At 39.8% G+C, this 20,692-nt stretch overlaps 2 protein-coding genes across 3 annotated transcripts in view; one reads left to right on the top strand and one right to left on the bottom strand.

Annotated features, from left to right (window-relative positions):
- Window positions 1-146: 146 nt before the first annotated feature.
- Window positions 147-5,700, top strand: SMN2 (survival of motor neuron 2, centromeric). Of its 2 annotated transcripts, none has more exons than XM_075137983.1 (9): window positions 147-251; window positions 387-458; window positions 546-671; window positions 960-1,133; window positions 1,543-1,686; window positions 2,690-2,761; window positions 3,294-3,404; window positions 4,310-4,395; window positions 5,106-5,700. In XM_075137983.1, the coding sequence occupies exons 1-8, from the start codon at window positions 213-215 to the stop codon at window positions 4,364-4,366; spliced, it is 795 nt and encodes a 264-aa protein (XP_074994084.1). In that variant the 5' UTR covers window positions 147-212; the 3' UTR covers window positions 4,367-4,395; window positions 5,106-5,700. The 2 variants fall into 2 exon arrangements, with proteins under 2 accessions (XP_074994084.1, XP_074994085.1); XM_075137984.1 differs by having other exon boundaries at window positions 5,110-5,700.
- An 882-nt stretch (window positions 5,701-6,582) lies between these two features.
- NAIP (NLR family apoptosis inhibitory protein) overlaps window positions 6,583-20,692 on the bottom strand; it is a 30,960-nt gene continuing 16,850 nt past the window's right edge. Inside the window, 18 exon segments of the mRNA XM_075137988.1 lie at window positions 6,583-6,747; window positions 6,750-6,873; window positions 6,876-7,075; window positions 8,063-8,227; window positions 8,924-9,010; window positions 9,124-9,285; window positions 10,222-10,431; window positions 11,015-11,728; window positions 11,731-13,014; window positions 13,017-13,056; window positions 13,058-13,134; window positions 14,987-15,044; window positions 16,289-16,364; window positions 16,662-16,761; window positions 17,296-17,415; window positions 17,912-17,963; window positions 18,829-18,910; window positions 19,385-19,484. Of these exon segments, the coding sequence (XP_074994089.1) occupies window positions 6,698-6,747; window positions 6,750-6,873; window positions 6,876-7,075; window positions 8,063-8,227; window positions 8,924-9,010; window positions 9,124-9,285; window positions 10,222-10,431; window positions 11,015-11,728; window positions 11,731-13,014; window positions 13,017-13,056; window positions 13,058-13,134; window positions 14,987-15,044; window positions 16,289-16,364; window positions 16,662-16,761; window positions 17,296-17,415; window positions 17,912-17,963; window positions 18,829-18,910; window positions 19,385-19,484 (3,701 nt within the window). The 3' untranslated portion in view covers window positions 6,583-6,697.

The raw sequence follows: 20,692 nt of genomic DNA on the forward strand, positions 1-20,692 counted from the left end.
GGGACGAGCTCTGCGGGAGAGCTGCTCCCCTCCTGGCGACCCGAAGTCCGAGCCACGGCCGAGCCAGGCTGCCCCGGGCCCCGGCGGCCCCCGTTCCTCGGGGGCGGGCGGGCCACGCCCGCCGTCACCTACCACGGGGCGGGGCCGCGGCGCGCCGGAAGTGGCGCTGCGGCGCGTGCGCAGGAGGCGGCCGCGCGGGGCCGGGGACGGTCATGGCGGACCGGGTGCTGTTCCGCCGCGGGACCGGGCAGGTGGGCGCCGGCCGGGGCCGGGGCCGGGGCCGGGAGGGAGGGAGGGAGGGAGCGAGGGAGCGAGGGAGGGAGGGAGCGAGGGAGGGAGCGAGCGGGGCTTTGGAGCGGCGGTAAAGCGGTCTGTGGCCTCCGCAGAGCGACGACTCGGATGTATGGGACGACACGGCCCTCATCAAGGCGTACGACAAGGCGGTGGCCTCCTTCAAGGTAAGGGGGGCGGCCTGGGCGTAGCTGGGCCCTGGGCAGAGGCCGTTGGATTGCGTTTCATTGTTTTCCTCCTTTCTTTCCCCGCAGAACGCTTTGAAGAATGGAGAGTGTTCGGAGCCTTCGGACAAACAGGAGCAGCGCCTGGGGATGAAGAGAAAAAACAATAAAAAGAACAGAAATAGAAAGAAGAGCAACACAGTGCCTTTGAAACAGGTTACCTTGCCTGTAAATGCTAGTGGTGCCTGTACTGCATGTTGTACTTCTGTTGTACTCGAAAGTAGCTTTTCCATCATCTTGAGAGTAACGTTGGGGGGGGGGGGTGATAATGTTATAAACCTTATTTATAGGTTGTGTTGAGCAATTTCACTAAATACAAAGGAAAAGCTTTCTGGGTGGGAGCCATCTTTCTCGTGGTTGGGATAAAAAGTAGTTTAGAAAAAGGCATCTTTCTGTCTGGTCATTGGTGTAGGTATTTACTTGCCTCTCTTGCTTCTGTTGCAGTGGAAGGTTGGTGACAGCTGTAATGCTGTTTGGTCTGAGGATGGTAATGTGTACCTAGCAACTATTGCCTCCATCAATCAGAAGAGAGGCACATGTGTTGTTACTTACACGGGATATGGAAATCAGGAGGAGCAGAACCTGTCCGATCTACTTCCTCCAGCCAGCGATGAAACAGTAAGTGGGATGGGGAATTCTGGGGAGGTGAAGAACACTTTAATTCTTCTGAAAAGGAAAGAGAAAGTAGGAGAAGACTCAACTTTTTCAGTATTTCTGGTACCATTGCGGTGTTCAGAGTGAGAATCAATACCCAACAAGCTGACGGAGGGAATGAAAGTGTCCCCTTACTTCTTGAACTCAGCATGGAAGAAAGGGAGGGGATAACAAGGAGTTCACAAGCGAAAGATGACATAGCTAACATGGTGAGCAGATAAGATTATGAGGTTATAAAATCTTTCCTGAGCAGGACTGGGAGGGCTAGAGAGAGGGAAGGATGTGGATGGGGCTTTCCAAGCTTTTTCACACTGAAATTGCTTGCTGTAAACTCCTGTTTAGTGCCTTTCATAAAAATGTCTTGGTCCTCTAGAATGAAAATGAGACTCCGTATTCAACAGATGAAAGTGAAAAATCTTCGCAGTCACCTCGAAACAAAAACAACTGCACGAAAGCAAGATTCTCCCCTCAAAACCTGCGTTTTCCCACACCACCAGCAGCCCCAGGCCTGGGAAGGGTAAGCTCAGCCTTATCTGAAATAATTCATATATCCCTGTTAAGCCTGGTGACTACATTCTGAGACAATGGGATGATATTTGTCATTTTCTAGAAACGAAATAATAGCATTTTGAGAATGGATATACAGATATGCATGTTAAACCTGTTGGTATGTCATTTTATAATAATCTCGCCACTGTGTAGCCCTTTTGCAGTGCAGCCTTCTCCCTGGGTGACACTTGCTTTGCAGTTGCCCTGTAACTTGAAAGAGAGGTGGTGTTCCCTGGACTGTGATAGTGCTGTTAATGATAGCACTGTTGATGTTTTAAGATTGCACTTTTTCTAGCCAATTGATATGTTTCATGACATAGGACATTGAAGGAGATGTCTAGATGTCATAGAAGCTCTCAGCTGTAGCTTCTTTATTGAATTATGAGAGCTGGGGTATTGATATACTCTTCAGTTTTCCTGTTGTGTAGAAGTCTAAGTAATAGTACAGTTGAATGCAGTATTATGTTTTCTAAATATTACTGTTTGTGCAAGGTTTCTTTATAAGGTTTTCTTTTATCTTTTGTCTTTCATATCAATGGATATGTATCTAAGCTCATTTTAAAGACATTCACAAGCATAATGGAATTTAGTCCTGTGCCCCCCACCACATAGCAGCAGAGAAATTACCTAATATTGCTTGTGGGCAATATTAGATATATTTCTTCATGTGAGAGTGCAACCACTGACTTCTATTTAGTAAAAAAGCTTTTTATAATGCTTGTATTAACTAGAACCCTGTTTCGGCACTGTTTATCTCAGTGACACGTGTAATGTAAGTTTTACTTTTCCAGTCGTGGAATGCTCCACAGAAATAGCTGCTGTGTGTTGTTGTTATTGCAGTTTCATTAAATTGCTGGGATGTGTTTTCTTTAGTTTAAGGTGTGTGAATTGCTTCAAATAATTGTCTTAAATGAAATCCTAGTGCCTGAAATTTCTTTTTAATTTGCATTATGCAATTTTTTTCAATGTAGCCTGGATCAAAATTCAGGGCACCTCCATCATTTTTATCTTGCTGGCCCCCGCCCTTCCCAGCAGGACCACCGGTAAGTGGCAGGAGAATGAGGAAGAAAGTGTCAGAGATAAGTATTGGTGATCTCAAGTTTTCTAACTGAATGTGCTCACCGCCTGTGTTTTTAGAACACATTTCTGTGTTAGAGTCTGTATTTTCCAGGTATTTGATAGCACATTCAGTTACAAATATTACAAGAATGTAATGCACAAGGTCTGGTCTGCACTCATTTTTGTGATAGTGAAGCTGTTGGTAAGAATATAAAGAGAAAAATTATTTAAAGAAACTACACCTTACATTTGATTAATGCATTTCACTGATGCAGATAAATATTTTCCCCTAATAAAACTTTTTGTATACAGTCGAGCTACAGGAATCCAATTTCGTCCAGGCTTTGGAAATTGCGTGTTTTCAGAAAATGTCGTTTTATTTGATTCCTTTTCGGAAAATGCATTGAGGATAGGTTCCTATTTTTCAGTTTTATATTTTGATCTTTTAGAATTGGTTGCTATCTAACCTGGGATATACCCTATTGAAACACAGACACTTCCTTTGTGATTTCTTAGTTGATTCCTCCTCCACCACCTATGAGGCCAGACTCTCCTGAGGATGATGAAGCATTGGGGAGCATGTTGATAGCCTGGTACATGAGTGGTTATCACACCGGGTATTACCTGGTACGTGCCACTTTTGACGTGAAATGTCTTTAATTTTGCTTTTGTGTTGCTGTTGCAGTTTTCAGCAAGAAGTTAGACAGGGAGGGCTGCTTTTTAGATCTCTTACGCTATGATAACTATATTTAAGGGTATTTTGTATTGCATAAGTATTCTTGTCTTTGAGTAGGAGTCACATGAACCAGCATATATGTATAGCCAATGTTTAGTTCTTTGTTCCACTGGAGAGGTCCCATTAGGGATTCAGTAGCCAGTGTCTTATAGACATTCTGAAACAACCAGTTCTGTTTTTGTAGACAGGTGGAGTAAATCTGAATATGTTGTTTATTCAGTAGTCTTCTATGTATTTTCTTTAAGTATGAGTGGTAGTATTACATTTAGAATCAGATTTGGTATTTTTACAGAATATTCATCAGTAATTGTTTCAGGTGATTGTGGACGTCCAGCAGGAGCTGTCAGCATAGTTGTGAAAAATCTGTGACATGGAGTATTGATTTCTATTTTCCTTTGTACACTTACGAAGAAAGAAAATTATAGGAGGAATTAAACTCTTTGTGTTGGAGAAGTTGGAAGGGGGGGATTTGGTGCCACAGGGTATCTTCAAAAGACTAGTTTTGGAATTTCTTGCATCAGATTATATGTAATTGTGGATTGCTTTAATTTACTTTTAATTGAACAAGAAATATATATTTGAAATTATGCTGTAGAGCCACTGATTATAAAGACGACATGTAGTTTGGCTTTTGTCCTGTTTAAACCACCCATTCTGATTTTCCCAAAGAGTTAAAAGCTATTCTTGATTTTTAAAGGACTAAAAAAAAAATTGTCCAAAAATGTTTTTGTTCTGCGACTAAAGCTTTTATTTCTATGTTAGTAAAAACAAGATTTTACTAAATTGTATCCTGTAGGGTTTAAAACAAAGTCGAATGGAAGCAGCACTGGAGAGAGAAACGCACACAAAATAATTGAATATCCATCATTGTTTTGAAGGATTGTAAGTATTGTAATTTTGTGCTAAATGAAGATACAATGTTGCTTGATGAATTTGTTTGAAACTACAGTTCATTTCACAAGCTTTCAACAAGTTTTGAATTCTGTGCAAAAACTGTGAGCTTCGGGACTTCCATCCGCTCTTATGGCTCTCTACAAAGACCACTTCTTCAGTATCAACCCCTTCTTTGCTTAGCAGCATTCTTGGCTAGAATGGAGGAAAGTATTTTATTGCTCTGATGAGAGGTTTAACTACAGCATCTCTCTACATCAGGATTAACAGCGCAGTTCAGTTGAATTATTAAGAGTTACCTTATTTGTTTATGGGCTATTTAAAAGGTTGTTAAGTGAAACACAGTTTTTGCATCTGTCTACACACCTTTGGAAGCAACTGATTCTTTATACATATGGGATAGCAGGATGTGTAGCTAAACTTTGTTTTCAGGACAAGATCAACATTTCAGTTTGATATTGTTGAGCAATTCTGTTCTCATTACTTCAGTGCCTGTGCTTTTATTTGAAATCCTTTGTTAAGAATTCTCCAGTATATTGTTCAGTTCCTTATAGAACCAAACTATATTCTCTTGGGGACTTGTTTTTCTGATTTTCTGTGACAACATGTAATGTCTGTGCAGTTGCATAATTCTTGTTTGTTTGTTTGTTTGTTTAAAAACAAAAGGCTCTTGTATACTAATTTTTGCTTCTTTTTTAAAGCCAGGTACAAATCTTTCCTACTGAGAGGTGTATATCACTTATGCACTGGTGGTTGATGGTGAAGATCAGAATTTTATCAAGACAATTAATCTTAACATTTTCTTAACATTGAGCTGCCCCTGATAACAAGTAAACAAATAACTTGAGACTAGTAATTACATGTGCATTGAAATGAGTTATTTCTTAAAGACCTCTAGTCAAATGTTTTTAGAAAGCACTGCAGCAATAAAATATTTTTTACTTCCCTGAAACAATTTTAAGTCTTTTTACCAAATGATAGATTTAAGTCTTTTAGCCCCACATGACAGATTTCCTTTCTCTCTCATTTTAACACCTCTTGTATTCCTCAGACTTTTTGTCTGAATGACAACACCAGAATTAGCAGTTAGAGTATATTCTTTCAGGAGACAACTATGGCAGCAGTGTATGTTACAGTGGCCACTGGTGGCAATAGCCTGGAAAACGGTATACCATCATATTAAAAGAGATATCTTATGGGTCTGATTAGAATCCTGAATACGACAGCTGGATTCAGAAAGGCTCATTTTTTGTTTCAAATGCTTGTTAATAAAGTTCTACTTTTCAAACTTTGAAATTAGGGGTGTGGTTTGTTTTCGGGTGGTTTTTATTTTTAGCTTCCGTAGACATCTGTCTGTTGGATGAATAGCTAAAATGCACCAGAAAGTTTTGCTGTGTGGCCTTTTTCTGAGTACCATTACTAAAAGCAAATTAGAAAACACAGACTGTAAAAAGGTAATGGTAAGTATGGAACTTAGATTTCAGCCCTTACAATCTTAACTCTTGTAGAATAGAGGCTGGAAAAACTAGCCACAAAACTAGACATAATGCCAGTGGTTTGCTTTTCAGGGAAACTAGCCAAATACAGGCTTTGCTTCATTCATTTCCTTTTCCTACTGTGGTCCAGTGTCAGAAAATGAGGTTTCCCACAAAAAACAGCAAAAAGAGAGAGATAATCTTAATGTCCCTAAGCCATTTGGAAGGCTTTGTCTTAATTGTCTAGCTGAAGTAAATTAATATTGCTGGCAGTGATGCAGAGCTTCTAAATCAGCTGTTCAGCAACTCTTCATTGCTAAAGAGGCAAAACTGCCAAATGCCTCAGCCAGCTAGTCCTCTGTTAGTATCTGGCATTATGTTACAAAAAGCGGCCTTTATCCGTTTTTAATGCTAGTAAAATCTAGCATCCAGTATTATTTTTAGAGCAGTACTGACCATGACGGGTTTTATGATTTTTATTTCATAAGTGATTCATGTAACTGATTTCATTGCAAGCAAAACAACTGAATAGAAATAATTTATTTTAAATAGGCTTTACGCAAAATTTTACATTTTTCTTTGGAAGATACCACTTAGGTACAATCTATAACTGTATTTGCAAAGCAAGTCCCGTTTTCAGAGTTACGTTAATCCTGTCTTATATTCCTTGATCCTTTTACATTAACCTAACCCTGCTGTAGAAGAGACTGGCATGTTTCATGCTGGTAAAAATACAATACAATACATGTTTATTTGTAATGCAGGTGTATAATTCATAATACACAAAGGAAGAGGAAAAAACCCAAACCCTAACACTTTCAAACTTTTCTAGTCTTGAAAAATCGGTGAAGTGGCAAGACCCATTGAGAGATAATTTTAAACTCCTAGACTGGGGATGCTGCTCCTTCATGATATCAAACATTTTAAGGTCCTCTGCATCAAGGAGCCAACCCGTCATGACTATTGTCACAAGACCAGGCAATTGAGAAAAAAGCCTCACTGGACAAAAGCCGTCACTGTTGATGCACTGGCTTTGATCTGATGTGTGAACATAGGGCTAATGTCCAGCTCTTTTAAAGCAGGCGTGTTACTAAGTGTTCTAAAGAAGTTTCTCCAACCAGTTTCTGTAACATTGTGATTTACTAAAAAAGTGAGAGCTTTCCAAGCTTCTGGAAACCTCCAGTTTGCAACCTTTGCTGCAAAAATAAACAGACATCAGTAAGGATTTAAAGATGCTCCAAACCCATATGAAACATGAACAAAAACACACTGAAGCTGAGGTATTGTACATTAAAAATAAAACAAAGTTGTTGCTATCAGGTTGAAAAAAGTAGAACTTTGAACTCATCTCCTTTAAGCATTTTAATACCTCAGACTGAGGAGACTGATGAAAATACAGGATACTTTAGCAGACACATTAATGCCTGGTAGAATAAGATACCAGTGTGTTTATGAGTGTTCGAATACCACTCTTACAGAACAAAGCAAATACAACACCATCTTACACAACCACGTGAGGTCAGATCAGCTCTGCACAGATGGAAGATGCTGATTTAACAATCTCTTCCATGCCTGTGTAGCATCACATATCCTCTTCAGTCTTGCCTTATGGTCAGCCTACTTACTTACCATCCAGTCACTATATATACTAAAATGCAAGCCAAAAATAAAGGAAGATGGTATGACAGACTCAGCATTTGCTTACAAAAGAAGACATTTTTCCCTAGCCTATATATGAGATGGTAGTTTTAAGACTATAGTACATAAGTACTAAATTCAAGAAATAATTTTGGTAATACACAGTTTTAACAGCTAGGGCACATAAGCCAATATAACTAGCAATGAAGCTATGAAGCTCTATTTCAAGTCAGTCAGTCTTTTTTTCCACTGATTATTTTTCTTGTAATTTACATGGCTTTGTAGAAAGCAAGGGGAACTAAGGAGGCATTTCAAAAGAGGTTTCAGCAAAGTCTAGTATATAAGCAGTTTGAATACACTTTGATGAGCAAGAAATATTTGGGGCTGTATATAGAACAAACAGGAAGAAATAAGACCCATTAAAAATGGCAAATAATTTGTGATTGTTGTAATGTATACAAACAGAAGATTAATTTATCCTGAAGCAGTGTCTTCTCTACTCAGAAATGTTATTTCATGTTTGAAGTGCTCTCCTTTGAACTTACCTATTTCTAACAGGCTGTCATCATCCAGACATAGAATAAATAAGAAGCATCTGAGGTGCAGCAGGTATAGACACTGCTGAACAATCAGTTTGGCTGCAGACTTTATTCCCTTCCCTGCAGGAAGGATGAGCTCCTCCAGGTTAAGAACACCACCTAAATTGCATGCTGCAGAGAGAAGACGACGACATTTCCTGTTAAGATTAAACAGGAATATACGTTTCCTAAATCTTGTAATGCCAATGAGTGACAGCAGCAGAGCCAAGTAAAAAAATATTTAAATTTAGATTCTGGGCAATAGGTTACTATCAGCTTTCTTCCCTCAGGTTCGCCCTTGCAGTTGTTGCGAAGGTCGCTTCACTCTAACTCAATAGCTTGAAAAGGTCATCAACAGGAAAGGCAGAACTACTCCAGAAAGGGTCTAAGAGGTCCCATGAGTCCTCTAGACATAAAAGGAATCTTCCATGTTGCCAAACTCAAGCCAGGAAAGAAAAAGAAATTAGGGTAATCCTCCCTTCCCAAAATGCAAGCCTTTTCAACCTTTTCCTGTTCCCTATAGACATGGCTTTTGCAGAAGGACCATCTTGGCTTTCAGAGGTGCTGAACACCTCCGATTCCATAGTTTAGGACAGCCATCCATCTCACTTGGCTCATCCCTCTCAGAAGGATGTGAACGTGTGCCCTTCATCACAAACTGCTTTGTGATACCTGATTTAACATTCTAGTTCTAGATACTCTCCAGTATCTCAAATGGCATTTAAGCTGTTCCAAGTTATTTCTTAAGAGCTCCAAAAGAACGTGAAACAAAATAATTCTGCCAAATGCAACAAATGAGATCAGCCAAAAGGAAAGATATGTACAAACCAAATATTTCACAAGCTTCCTTGTCATCAAAATACTGGCTTTTAAGATCCAACACTTTGAGAGAGACAAAATTGGGCAGAGCAGCAGCTAGGAGGAAAGAAAAAAGTATACATTGCCATTCTTGGAACTTAAAATTAGCAGTTTCTCTCAACAATTGAGTTTTAAAAAGTGAGTTTTCTGTCTTAAAAAAAAATTCCTACCTAAAGAAAGCAAATCTCGATCTCTCAAAAATGACCTAGTTAACCTGATTTCTGTTAATTTCCTGTGTGAAGAAATTGCTGCCAGAAGGGATTCAGAATTGAAGTAGCTGGAGCAGTCCAGGTGAAAAACAGGGAGGTCTTGGAAGCTCTTAATAAATTCAACTACAAAACAAAGTGTTGCAACACTACAGATTCATTATACAGTGAACAAAGGTCAAAAATCAAGAAGGTTCTCCTAGCTCCACCTGTGAACTTTACTGTAGAGGGAAGCATCTTCTGTCACAACAAAAGCAAGTGAGACAGATAAAAAGATGAATGGGAGCAGCAGCTTGACTCCTCTGTTTACATGTTAAAATCAGATGGCCTGTGTTTTATAACTAGAATCATGATGGATCATTCTGGCCTTAAAATGCAAGCAAGTTTTGCTATAGATTAATTCCTGGTTTATTTCACATGTGAAAAATATTCTAGTTTTTCAACATTTAGTGGGACCGAAACTCTTTAAACACCTTTCCCCTGAAGTTATTAGTTTTAGGTACATTGTAAAACCCTATCCAATGGCCAGATATTGAGCGTACAGTTCACTGAATGCTGTTGGTTTGTACTGTATGTTTATATTGAAGTAGAGCTGGGTAATTGTTATCATAGTGTACAAAAAATTGGTTATCTAGGGGCCCCGGACTGAAAAGTAAGCTTCTTCCTGGAATAAGGCAGCTAAAATAGAAGTCACGACCCACTCTCTGACCTGTCAGAGCAGCACATGATCTGCACTCAGCTGCCAATTGTGCTCCCTCTCTTCTTCCTCCCAGCGGACTGTAAGTGGTGAGAAGGGAAAATACTCACTCCAGGAAAACAAAGGGTGCAGTCCTGCTCATTCCTCTGTACTATCTTATGGAGGTCAATAAAGTTACAGCCCTGAAAGGTTCAGCTCCTCTTTTTTGTGGTAGTTGTAAACTCAAGATAGAAGCCATAGGGCAGAAGCAATGGGAAGACAATCCAGAGAAGCTACATGTTTGTTAAAGGAGAAATTAAAACTGCTTCTTGATATTAACAAGTTATAGTGCAATACAGTACCTAAAGTTTTACAGTGCACCTTACCCAGCCTAGAGCTGTTTTCAAGCTTCATTTTGCTCATCAACAATTTCTTCACGTTACAGAGATTTTTGAAGCCACCAGGTATTGTATCAAATACATTGCAGTTCTCACATTGACTCACTGACGGTTCCTCTGGGCAAATGAATTTGTCCAAATTTGAAAAAAGAAGCCAGACAAACATACAATGAAACTGAGTTGATCTGCTTAATCCCTCTGTTCTTCTGACAATTTGCCAAGGTTTTTGTAGCTGAACTTCCCTATCTATCTCACATCCTAACATCTTTGGCTTCCCTTCTCCTGACTGCTGTTTCCTATCCTCCTAGTACCACTGCTCTTCCCTGCCAACTCATCCTTCGCTGAGGCTTCTGCTGCTTGCAGCCTGAGCATACGCTTGGCAGGATCCCATAAATGCACCTGCACTACCCAGGTATTCTTCGATTTTGAAAGCCTAGTGCAGACCCACTCAGATTGCCCCAAGCAAAAAATGCACGTCCATCGGTGCCTACGAGATTGTCCTCCGTACTGCACCACCTTCTGCTGAAGCGCAGTTCTCCCTCTGTAGCGACATACGCCTCTTAGATCAAAAATCAGTATCGAGGTCATAGTCTGAAATTAGGGGCCAGGATGGAAATCTGTTAATGCAGAATGGCTGACTATCCCCTGAAATGCATATGGTACAAGACAGCTTTATTATTCAGGCATATGGAGCTGTTCAGTTGTTAGGCACCAAGGGGAGAGGAAGAAAAAGGGAACTAGAGAGAAAAATTACATTCTGCCAAAATTCAGTACGATGTACCTGGCATTTCTTTTTCATTTATCTCAAGACATTCCACAAAAGACAACAAAAAAAGCAATTCTTGCTCTGTTATGCTCAAGTTAAGATGATGTAGACTACATTTTTTAAGATGTTCCTCATACTGATCCACAGCAGGTCGGATAACTTCTATGAATCCAGGACTGTTATTCAGCTGAAGTTCAATACAATCCAAAATGGAAAACAGTGTCATCAAATTTCTGAGGTCAGCTTTCTGAAAGGAACTGATGTTGTTGAATGTACATTTTAAAAGCAGCATCTTCCCTGTTGTAAGTAGGAAAGGACACACGATGGAGTCTGGTAGATGTCTTCGTATCAGTGAAAGAAAGCTATTAATGTTTTTTTTTTTCCCCTCTTTCATTTTTTGTGCCATGTCATTAAAAAGTGTAAACGCAGGAGTGTAATCCCCGTCAATTGTTGGTATCTCCAGTGAACGATAGGAAGCACCTATTTCAGATATATTAAATTCTTATTTGTGTTCACTCCCTCGTACTGCAACCTGAAAAGTGCTGGGTAGAGACAGCGATTCTGGGTAATCCTGAAAAAAACGCAACTTAGATTTTTGTGGTGATAAAAATGAACTTAACAAAATATCTTTGTCTCTTGGGAACGAAAAAATGATTGGGGCACACACAGAAACAGTATTACTCTCATAAACTACAGAAGTAGCAAAGTCCAGTAAATACTGAATGAAACTGGAAGAAGCAGTTTTGGATCAATAAAACTTAACTGGTCAGTGAAGAACATTCTTATTGGAAGGTCTGAATGGTGCTGCAGACATTCATAATTTTCTGATTGGCTTTCTAATGACTCCTTGCAGTCAATCAATTTAAATAAATAGGATATAATTTGGGGGACTGCTTTGGAAGAAAAGCTGCAAGTGTAAACCAATAAAAAATTATAGCACCCAGCAATTTTTCTACATGTGTTGATTTGCTGCAAATACTGCAACCCTTGCTCCCATTTTTCTTTTTCATCAGAAACCAGCGGCTCGCTCAGTCTTCTCCCTGCAAGAAACTCCTGGAACAAGGGGTGAAAGAATTTATAAACTGGATGAAGCCTTTGGGCAGTAAATTTGCTCAGTAAACCCAGCCTAACAGATTCATCTCCATCAACTCCTGCTTCAGATAGATCATACTCAGTGAAATCAAAGGATGGCTTGAAGAGACAGGTTAAGGCAAGCTCACCACATGAGGAAAACATAGCTAGTACATGTTCTCTCTCTTCACTGTATTTTAGTAAGTGATAGTGCAGATAGCCTTTAAAAATAGCCTTATCACTGATTATGTTACCCTTGGGGTGCTGTACCCAATACGCAGCGAGAGACACCATAAGAAGTGTCTTTAGAATGATCTGCATAGACTTTCCAAACTCCAGCTGAAAGAGAAGCTGCTCCACAAGGTCGCTATTGTAGGACAACAATTCCGTTAGTACATACAGAGTGCTGGACAGAGGGAACTTTGCAACGCTTGAAGCGGTGGTTGCATACTTGCAAATTTCTCCTGTCCTGTTAGTGCGGACAGCAACATCCAAACAATGCTGGTAGAGACGGTTCCTTTGTATAAGTTCTTCTACGATTTGGGGCACTGAATTCATCTCATTATAGTCATCCAAAAGAGAGCAGACCTGTTTTTTCAGTGGCTGAATTATGTCTCTTAGACTTGTTTCTGTTAATGGTCCCACAAATCTTACTGGCTGGTTGCATATATCATCAACCATGTTCTGAATCTGATCTTGCAGAGTCAGGGAGAGATAAAATACAAACTTAAACCTGCTCAGAACGGGGCAGCAGCCTGAGGCCCAAAGAAGAACTATTTTCCTGAGCAATGCTGTTTTTCCACTTCCTGCTTCACCTTCCAGCACAATGGTGGAGTTAAAGTTCTCAAGGATTTCATGAAGAAAGAGCTGCTGTATTGGCTGATCATTAACACCCTTTGAGACAAGTGATAGGTCCTCATAGCGTAATTTCAAGTCTATAGCGAATGGTTTGAATTCCCAAAGGAAAACAATTTGCTGAAGCTGTTAATCATTGTAAGCCTTTGTAAGCTGTTGTGTCAAGTTCTTTGCTTCCTGAAGGCACTGACTTTCAACAAGTGTCATGTGTGCAGAAAGGATGACATTAAATAATAAAATCTAGTGAACTGTTGATTCTGTATACAAAAGTCAAATATAGTTAGCTGTCCATTAAATTGGAGTAATAAGAACTTGAGATTTTCTAGATAATGAAAAAAACAGGTATCAGTTATTCTTCTGGATAAACGAAGTTCCCACAGTTTCTCTTTGTCCTACTCAGTTGGCTTTACACCCATCTGGTTTAATGTGGAGTTAGTTTGTGTGTAGCAAGTAATCAAGTGATAAACTTGAGCTAAAAACCTTTGCTGGACGTGACCTAGCTCTGTGCAGAGACACGCTGATATCTCAGTGCAACGATCCCTAGCCTTCCATGGTCAAGAAAGAATAATTAGCTTAGATACAGCACTGTGTCAATAAACAACTGAATTGCCAGCCTCGCACGCAGGCTCAGAGAGTGAAGACACATTCAGTTGGCAAATGACCATGCAGAAAAAGCAGTGTTAAACTTGACCTTAATATCCTTTCTGGACCCACATTAGCTTCCCACAGAGCCGTTGAGTCTCTGCACCATGCTCTCTAAAGCTATTGCTCTGCCAGGGTTTCTAAGTTCTGGTACAGAACATCAATTCTGGATAGAGCTAGCTACATTGTCCACAAAATAGATAATCTGCCCCAAAATAAATGTGTGGGGGCTGTACTTTGCTATTTCCGAACAGCTGAAATAAGGTAAATGTACTTTTACATTGATGTAATTATACAGATATGCAGTATATGTATTGCCAAAAAACCCCACAGTAATTTGTTGTATCAAATGAAGCAGTACCATTTTATTATTTGCATGTTAAAGAAAAGTACAATGAACCCCAGAAATACTCACTGGCTTTTCCTGCCATCTTCACTAAAAGATGACATCAGAGAGCTCTTTTCTGAAGAATTTCAGACAAGATAGGGTATATTTATGCCATAGCCTGGGGAACTAGGACTTCCTACCAGAAACAGCCGCAGTCACTTTCAGTAAAATGGAGATGTACATGTTGGTGAATACAAAGAATGAACAAACATCTCAATTAATAAACTGGCAACTATGACTTTTTTTGTTCTTTCCACCATTTCAGTACCATGAGATTTAAAACTATTATTATGCTTTCAGAGCTCTCAAATGTGCTTTCTATTACCTTCAAAAATTACAAAACGGCTCCATCTGATACATATATCCCAAATAATTTTGTCATTTCTGGGAGGCAGTAATAGCCGTTCTCGGATTAACAGAAGGCTGCTAAAGAAAGAATCTGGGCAGTACCACTATAGCAAATTTACTTTTGAGTTATCAACTCTGTGCTTGCACATCAGTACTGTTCTGCAGCATTGCGTATGAACTCTTCCCTCAGAAATCCACACAAACATATCAACAAAACCACTCCCTTGAAATGGCCATAGTATTTGGAAAAAGGAAGCATCAGAAGCAAGATAGTGGAAGGTTATCCCAACTTAGTTTCTTTTGTATCTAAAAGCACGTACATATGTAGTACGCAGCTGATATACATTTGCAATTTTCCAAATCGTGACTGAAAAAAAATCATACCATATTGTCACAAAATAATTTAGTTTGCTTATATGCCTCGTCTGCACAGAAGTGACTTTCACCTGCTAAGGGATTGGTTTATATTCATAGATTACAAAAGCAAGCAGTACCTGACAGATTCTCTGCTATTTGTTGTCCCTATATAGAGACAATCCATAAATCCTAACTCAGTCCTTTCTTCAATGAAAATTTTGTCTTACCAAGCAAGAGCGAAATCCAGAAAACCATTAACAATCCTCTCAAACTAAAATGTAAATCCAACACCGCCATCCTTTCAGGTGAGGCTGCACAGTACTTACCAGCTCCTACAGAACGTAGGGTTGCTTCCTCTTCAAGATTTGCTTTACAGGGAGTTTGCTAGAACAAAACCAAATCCAGTTATACTCCCTTAAATATTTATTATTCAGTTCAAACTGAGTTACTTAGGTACCAGCAAGCACCAGCAGCTACAAGGGCAATTTACAACAGATGCAGTACTAGATCTGTATTTTTCAACACTGGCAAATTTCTTTTACTCCTCCCAGCAGCAGGACCTCAGCTATAATGCCCATCTACCTTTATCTCTCTCCCCCGTAAGCTTTTTCCATCCCAGGGTTTTGCTGCCTGCCTCCCAAGGGTACGAGGCCCAGCTCTGACATGACTCGGATGCATAACCTTGACACAGACTGCCGAGAGAAAGCGGTGAGACAGTCTGCGGAGACGCAGGGAAGCTACCGCTACAGGCAGAGGGAGCAGGGTGAGAGAGGGTGGCTGATGGCGGAGGACCCTGCCACGAGCCTGCCCAGCAGAGACCCTTGTTTGCCTGAGCGGGGAGGTGAGCATGCTAACGCTTGGCCTCAGAGCTTGTAACGTCCCAGCTATCTTTAGCATGAGTTAGCGAATAAATAATGGCTTTGTCCTTCTCAGTTGTGTATATCCTCAAGGTGCCTGAACGAACTGACCCAAGAGAGGAGCTGCGAGATCTCCCACAATAACACCTCCTGCACAAAACTGCTCCACTAGCTTCCCACAGCGCCACAAACTGGGACTCAGCTTTCCCCCTCCCACCAGCCTCTCTGCGGTGGCCCCTCGACAGCCCTGTGGTTCCCGTGGCCGTGCCCAGCACCCCGGGCTGGGGTACTTTGCTACCGACAGAGCAGCCCAGGGGCCCAGGCGCTGTCGCGCACGTTACAATTTGCCAGCAAAGGATGGTTGGTGTTAATTACTGAAAAGTTGATTGCCAGTAGCCGCCCTGCAGAGGCACTTTCTCCACAACTCGGGTCAACGGCTGCAGGCAGGCAGCCGCTGTTTGGGGATACGAGTTTGAGCACCGCAGGTACCCAAGCCACGGGGCTCAGAAACACCTTTACAGAGGCAGAGGGGAGCTGCCCTGCCTGCCCCACGCCGACACAGGTCACAGATCCCCTACCCGTTCAGCCACCTCTGATATGCGGTGCATTCAAAAGGTTGTCCGGGATGAAGAACTGCAGTCAGCTGCCATTGCTGCTCGTTCTGCACACACACACACACACACAGAGGCTCCCTGTTACTGAACTATCATTTAAAATTGCAAAGCACAAATACTGCTTCACTAACAGCAAATACTGCAGACTAGCGCAAACCTGTGCAGACTGTAATGTTGATGGGCTCTCCAGTTGCTCTTCCAATGACTTTCCAAGTACTTCCAAGCAGTTGGAACTAGAATGATGTTTTCAAATGACACAGCAGTTAGTGCAATGCATCGCTTCAAATGCTTACTGTTGGCAGAAAGACCGAACTATTTCACAAACATTCCTTATGTTGGAAAACTTTTACTGTATTTCTACATTTAAATATTAATTTAAAAAAGGTTTTAACAGAGGCATAATATCCTATACACTCAAGAAGCATAGTTATTTATATACATTTAAAGTAGTATGAAAAAAACAACAGCAAAAGCGTATGGCAGCTTTCATCATACAGCAGGAAATTGTCTTAAGATACTCTGTCACTCACGCAGGGAACCATTTTACATGTTCTCCCATAGGATCTTCACCTTCTTCCCATTCCTGTAAGCAACCTGCACAGCTGAAGCACTGTACCCTATTGCCTTCTCCTGCAAGCAAGAAATTACACACCTCAAAAATGGTCGTGTACATGATTTTTTTCCTTACTAACATGCCAGCAGCTTAAAAAAACTGCAACAATGCAGTTGTTTCATGAGTTTACTTCAGTGACCTCTATCTGTTACCAGAATTACATGCTTTTTAAATCACGAATAATAAAAATTAAATCAAGGACAAGAAAATGCCACAGAATTGAGAGATGTACCATTATTGTCCTTTTAGTGACACCAGGCAAATGAATATACGAGTGCCCAGATAAATGCTTTCTCCTTTCTAAAAACATATCCTCCTTGCAACTCCTTGCTCTGGCTTTCACCTCAGACAGGGTCATTCTATTTTGATTCCCTCGCTCTGGCTTTTGCAAAAGCCATTTTCATTTTGCAGCTGCATTACTCTCCTTACTGAAAGCTAAAGCAAGATTTTAATTAGATACCAGGATTATCCTGAACGTCTGTCCCACCTGCATTGGAAAGTGGATCTTTTACTTGTCCTCTGTTTATATAGCTAACAAACTTGGTTCAAACCGGTATAGAAAAACCCCACTTTAGCAAGAGCAGTGGCTTCAACATGGGCTTCTGCTGGCCAAGTTTTAAAAGACTCCAGTTGAACTCCTTCATCCTCAAAGATGTTCAAGATGAGATCACCTTTGCAATCAAAGATATTTGATTAGTTAGGAGAGCTTTAGCCTGCTATCGGATTCTTCAAAGCAGGAACAGAACTAGATTGCAAATACGTCAGGCTTACAGCAAACCAAAACCACGACTACAGAACCGTATCTTTCAGGCAATTATAAATGTATATTATTGATTTATAGTACAGATGAAAATCTCTGTTTTTCTTTCAAAGCCTTCAGGTTTCATTTGTTTCTCACCTCTCTCTTACCCAAGCAAATGGAAGTAAGATAGATCTACTTAAGCAGCATGTTTTATATTTAGCTTCTAAAGAGAACAAATTTATTCTTGTGGTAAAAATTCCAGAAATACAGAACCAATAATCTTTCACACATGTAATCTTGCTTTAAAAAAAAAAAAAGGCAACAGTCTGGAGCAGCTTTCATTATTAATAGTGATGTACAATAAAAATGCGAAGGCATTATTTTCTAATGAAAAGCTAACAGTCAGTATATTCTATTTTTTTTACCTGTTGCAGTAGATAAATTCTCCTTGATAAAGGAAGCTGTGAAATGTCTCCCCTAAGCGGAAAATTAAAAATTAATATTTATGTCTATTATACATTCTATTTTCATTTCACTCTTCAGCTAAACGAAAGAATAACTATAATATATAAACAGGGCTAGTACTAAGTATCAACATTTTAAATGCTTTCAGTTTGAGAGAGAATTTTCTGAAACAGAATTGACTAATGACAGGTTACTATTAATGAGAAGAAATGGCTATCCTCAGACAGGTCTAAAGAAAGGAAGACAGCACTGATGCTCTTAAGATATCTGAGATGGTGTTTTCCAAGCGATACTTGCAGTCCTCTCATCTTACATTAGCTAATGGGTTTAGCTTCCAGATTTTTTGAGATTTTTGAGGCATAGGGGTTTTAATCATGAAAGATCTTACATATATTATATTTTTTCTGATGAAAGCAAGTCCCCCAAGCAAAGATGAAGTCATACAAGAAGAGCTGGTAGGGTAGAGTTCACCTAACTTGACTTCAGCCATGTGGAAGTGCTTAGTTTAGCATAGTCACCTATAATCTTCCTAATAATCAATATATATGTATAGGTGCCATGAGGCATTAATTCATCCATCTGCCTTCGAGTAGGATAAATGCCAATTAGAGGTATGTTGCTTTTCATCAACGGACTTCCTAGGTACTGCCTAGGCAAGCAGCTTGGATGCACACATCAAAATAAACTTACATGAAACAAATTCCACCTAGAGTGCATAGTGTTAATTACATATGCAATTATATAGAGCTTTGGGGTTGTTGGGGTTTTTTTTAGAAGGAAGAGGGTGGAAATCAGGATCAAGGCCTAATTTGTCTATTTTCAAGTCCTTGGCGTGTATTCCACAATAAAGGAAGACTGAAATAGGTTGCAAGATTACCACCACTCTAACAAATCTACTGTAGGTTTCAATGTACTTTTTAATTTCCTCACTTGATTTTTTACTTTGAAGGAATTCACACCTATAAAAAAACCCCAAAACATTATTCGTAAGCATTAATTCCAATAAAAATTCTGGAAGCAGTGTTTCAGTTATTAAGAGATGCATACTCAGGATTTTTCACAACAGAAAGACAATGAAACAAAGGCAAACTTTTTGGTGCCGTCAGCATTGTTCATGCAACATAGTGACTATCTGAGAGAACAATCAGCTGGCTTTTGCTCAATGAAAAGCCCATGGGAGATCTCCAGAAAGTATATTAAAAAAAATATATGGAATAATTATAAGGTTAGGGATAGCAGACTTATACTGTTCAGTTCTCAGAAATAAAGATCTGCTGAAATCAATTGTCTGAACATAACAACCTTGAAGACAAAAATGTGGGGTTTTTTTTTGTTTGCTTTCTAGCATCATTGCTGAGGAAAAAAAGACATATCAAAATAAATCAACCTTTTTGTACATACAGAAATATTTCTAGGACAGTCAGTCAATTTACTTAGGAAACCATTTAGCATGTTATCTCCAAGGATTATCACCATCTTCCCAATTTCCCAGACATCCACCACAAGCAAAACACTGCACTGTATCTTTCCTGCCTGCATGTAGAGAGTTACAGATCTCAGAGATAATCACGCATTTGTGTGTTTTACTTGCTTACACTCTAGCCATGTGACCATGAGTATACCAGTGTATATCATTGGTCCACAATTTTCTTAGATTATAGCAACTGAAACTAAAAAGGTTTATAAAACTGCTTAGATTTCCATTTGAGTTGGGTCAGTCTGGGTCTAAACTTGGTGCAGATCCAAAAGTGAAAATACAAGGTAGATCCTTCCACCAAAATAAAACTTCAGAAATATTTGAGAAGTTGTACAGGTTTGATAAAATAACCTTGTCTTCTTTGCTGACTATTTGTTTAATTTTGCATTCTACCTAATCCGTTTATTTGTAAGAGCTAAGTAAATGCGTAATTCTAGAAACCAATGGAATAAGATGGAGGAACTAGAATTTCTGTCCCTAAGTCAACATATCGATAGTCAGCATAAACGTGATGGAAGAAAGATAGGTCAGTCAAATGCTGTACTGCCAGTGTATAAAACATCCAGGGAAAATGGAGTAAACAGTGCTAGAAGGAAAAGGAGCATCAGATCTTAATGATATCTTAGAACAAAATCAAACTAGCCAACAAAGAGCAAATATTTTCTACAGCTTGGAATTTCAGGCCTCTATTGGAATAACACAGTTCTTTGTCCATATTACCAGCCAGCCCACCAGGAAGACAGAACTGAGTAGGTAATGCTCAAAGACATGAGAGAGGCACTGTGGGCATGAAATAGAATTGTACCCAGTGACTCCAGTTATCCCCCAGTGGACTGCACAGATACCACCTGGAGATGCAAAGTAGAGATGACTTTTTTTTAAGATGCTATCAGGCATACTCTCATGGAGCAGCTGGTTAGCAAGTCTACAAGATGATGTGACTTGGTACTACGAAACGCACTGGGAAGAGCTCAAAGTCTCGTCGTGGAAGTGTCACTGTGTAACCATGATTGCAATTTACTTAGATGCAACATCCCCCACAGAAACAGGGAACCTGCTAAAGCTGTGTTAAATTTCAAAACCAGGGACTATGTAAAGGTAAGGAAGCTGAAATGGCTGACTAAATAAAACCAACCAACCAAAAAAAAAACCCACAAAAAACAACAAACCAAAAGCCCCCAACAACTCTCTTTCAGGTATTTGAGAATTTCCTGAAAGATGTTTTACTGGAAGTGCAACACCAGCATGTGCTATTTATTAGAAA

This window comes from Calonectris borealis, chromosome Z (assembly GCF_964195595.1).
Source record: "Calonectris borealis chromosome Z, bCalBor7.hap1.2, whole genome shotgun sequence".
Taxonomy (NCBI): Eukaryota; Metazoa; Chordata; class Aves; order Procellariiformes; family Procellariidae; genus Calonectris; species Calonectris borealis.

Excerpts from the sequence above, each read along its gene's own strand:
- SMN2 (XM_075137983.1), top strand. The coding sequence starts at position 213 with ATGGCGGACCGGGTGCTGTTCCGCCGCGGGACCGGGCAG. Across the intron at positions 252-386 it reads TCCGCCGCGGGACCGGGCAG|AGCGACGACTCGGATGTATG; the intron begins GTGGGCGCCGGC and ends TGGCCTCCGCAG. Across the intron at positions 1,134-1,542 it reads CTCCAGCCAGCGATGAAACA|AATGAAAATGAGACTCCGTA; the intron begins GTAAGTGGGATG and ends TTGGTCCTCTAG.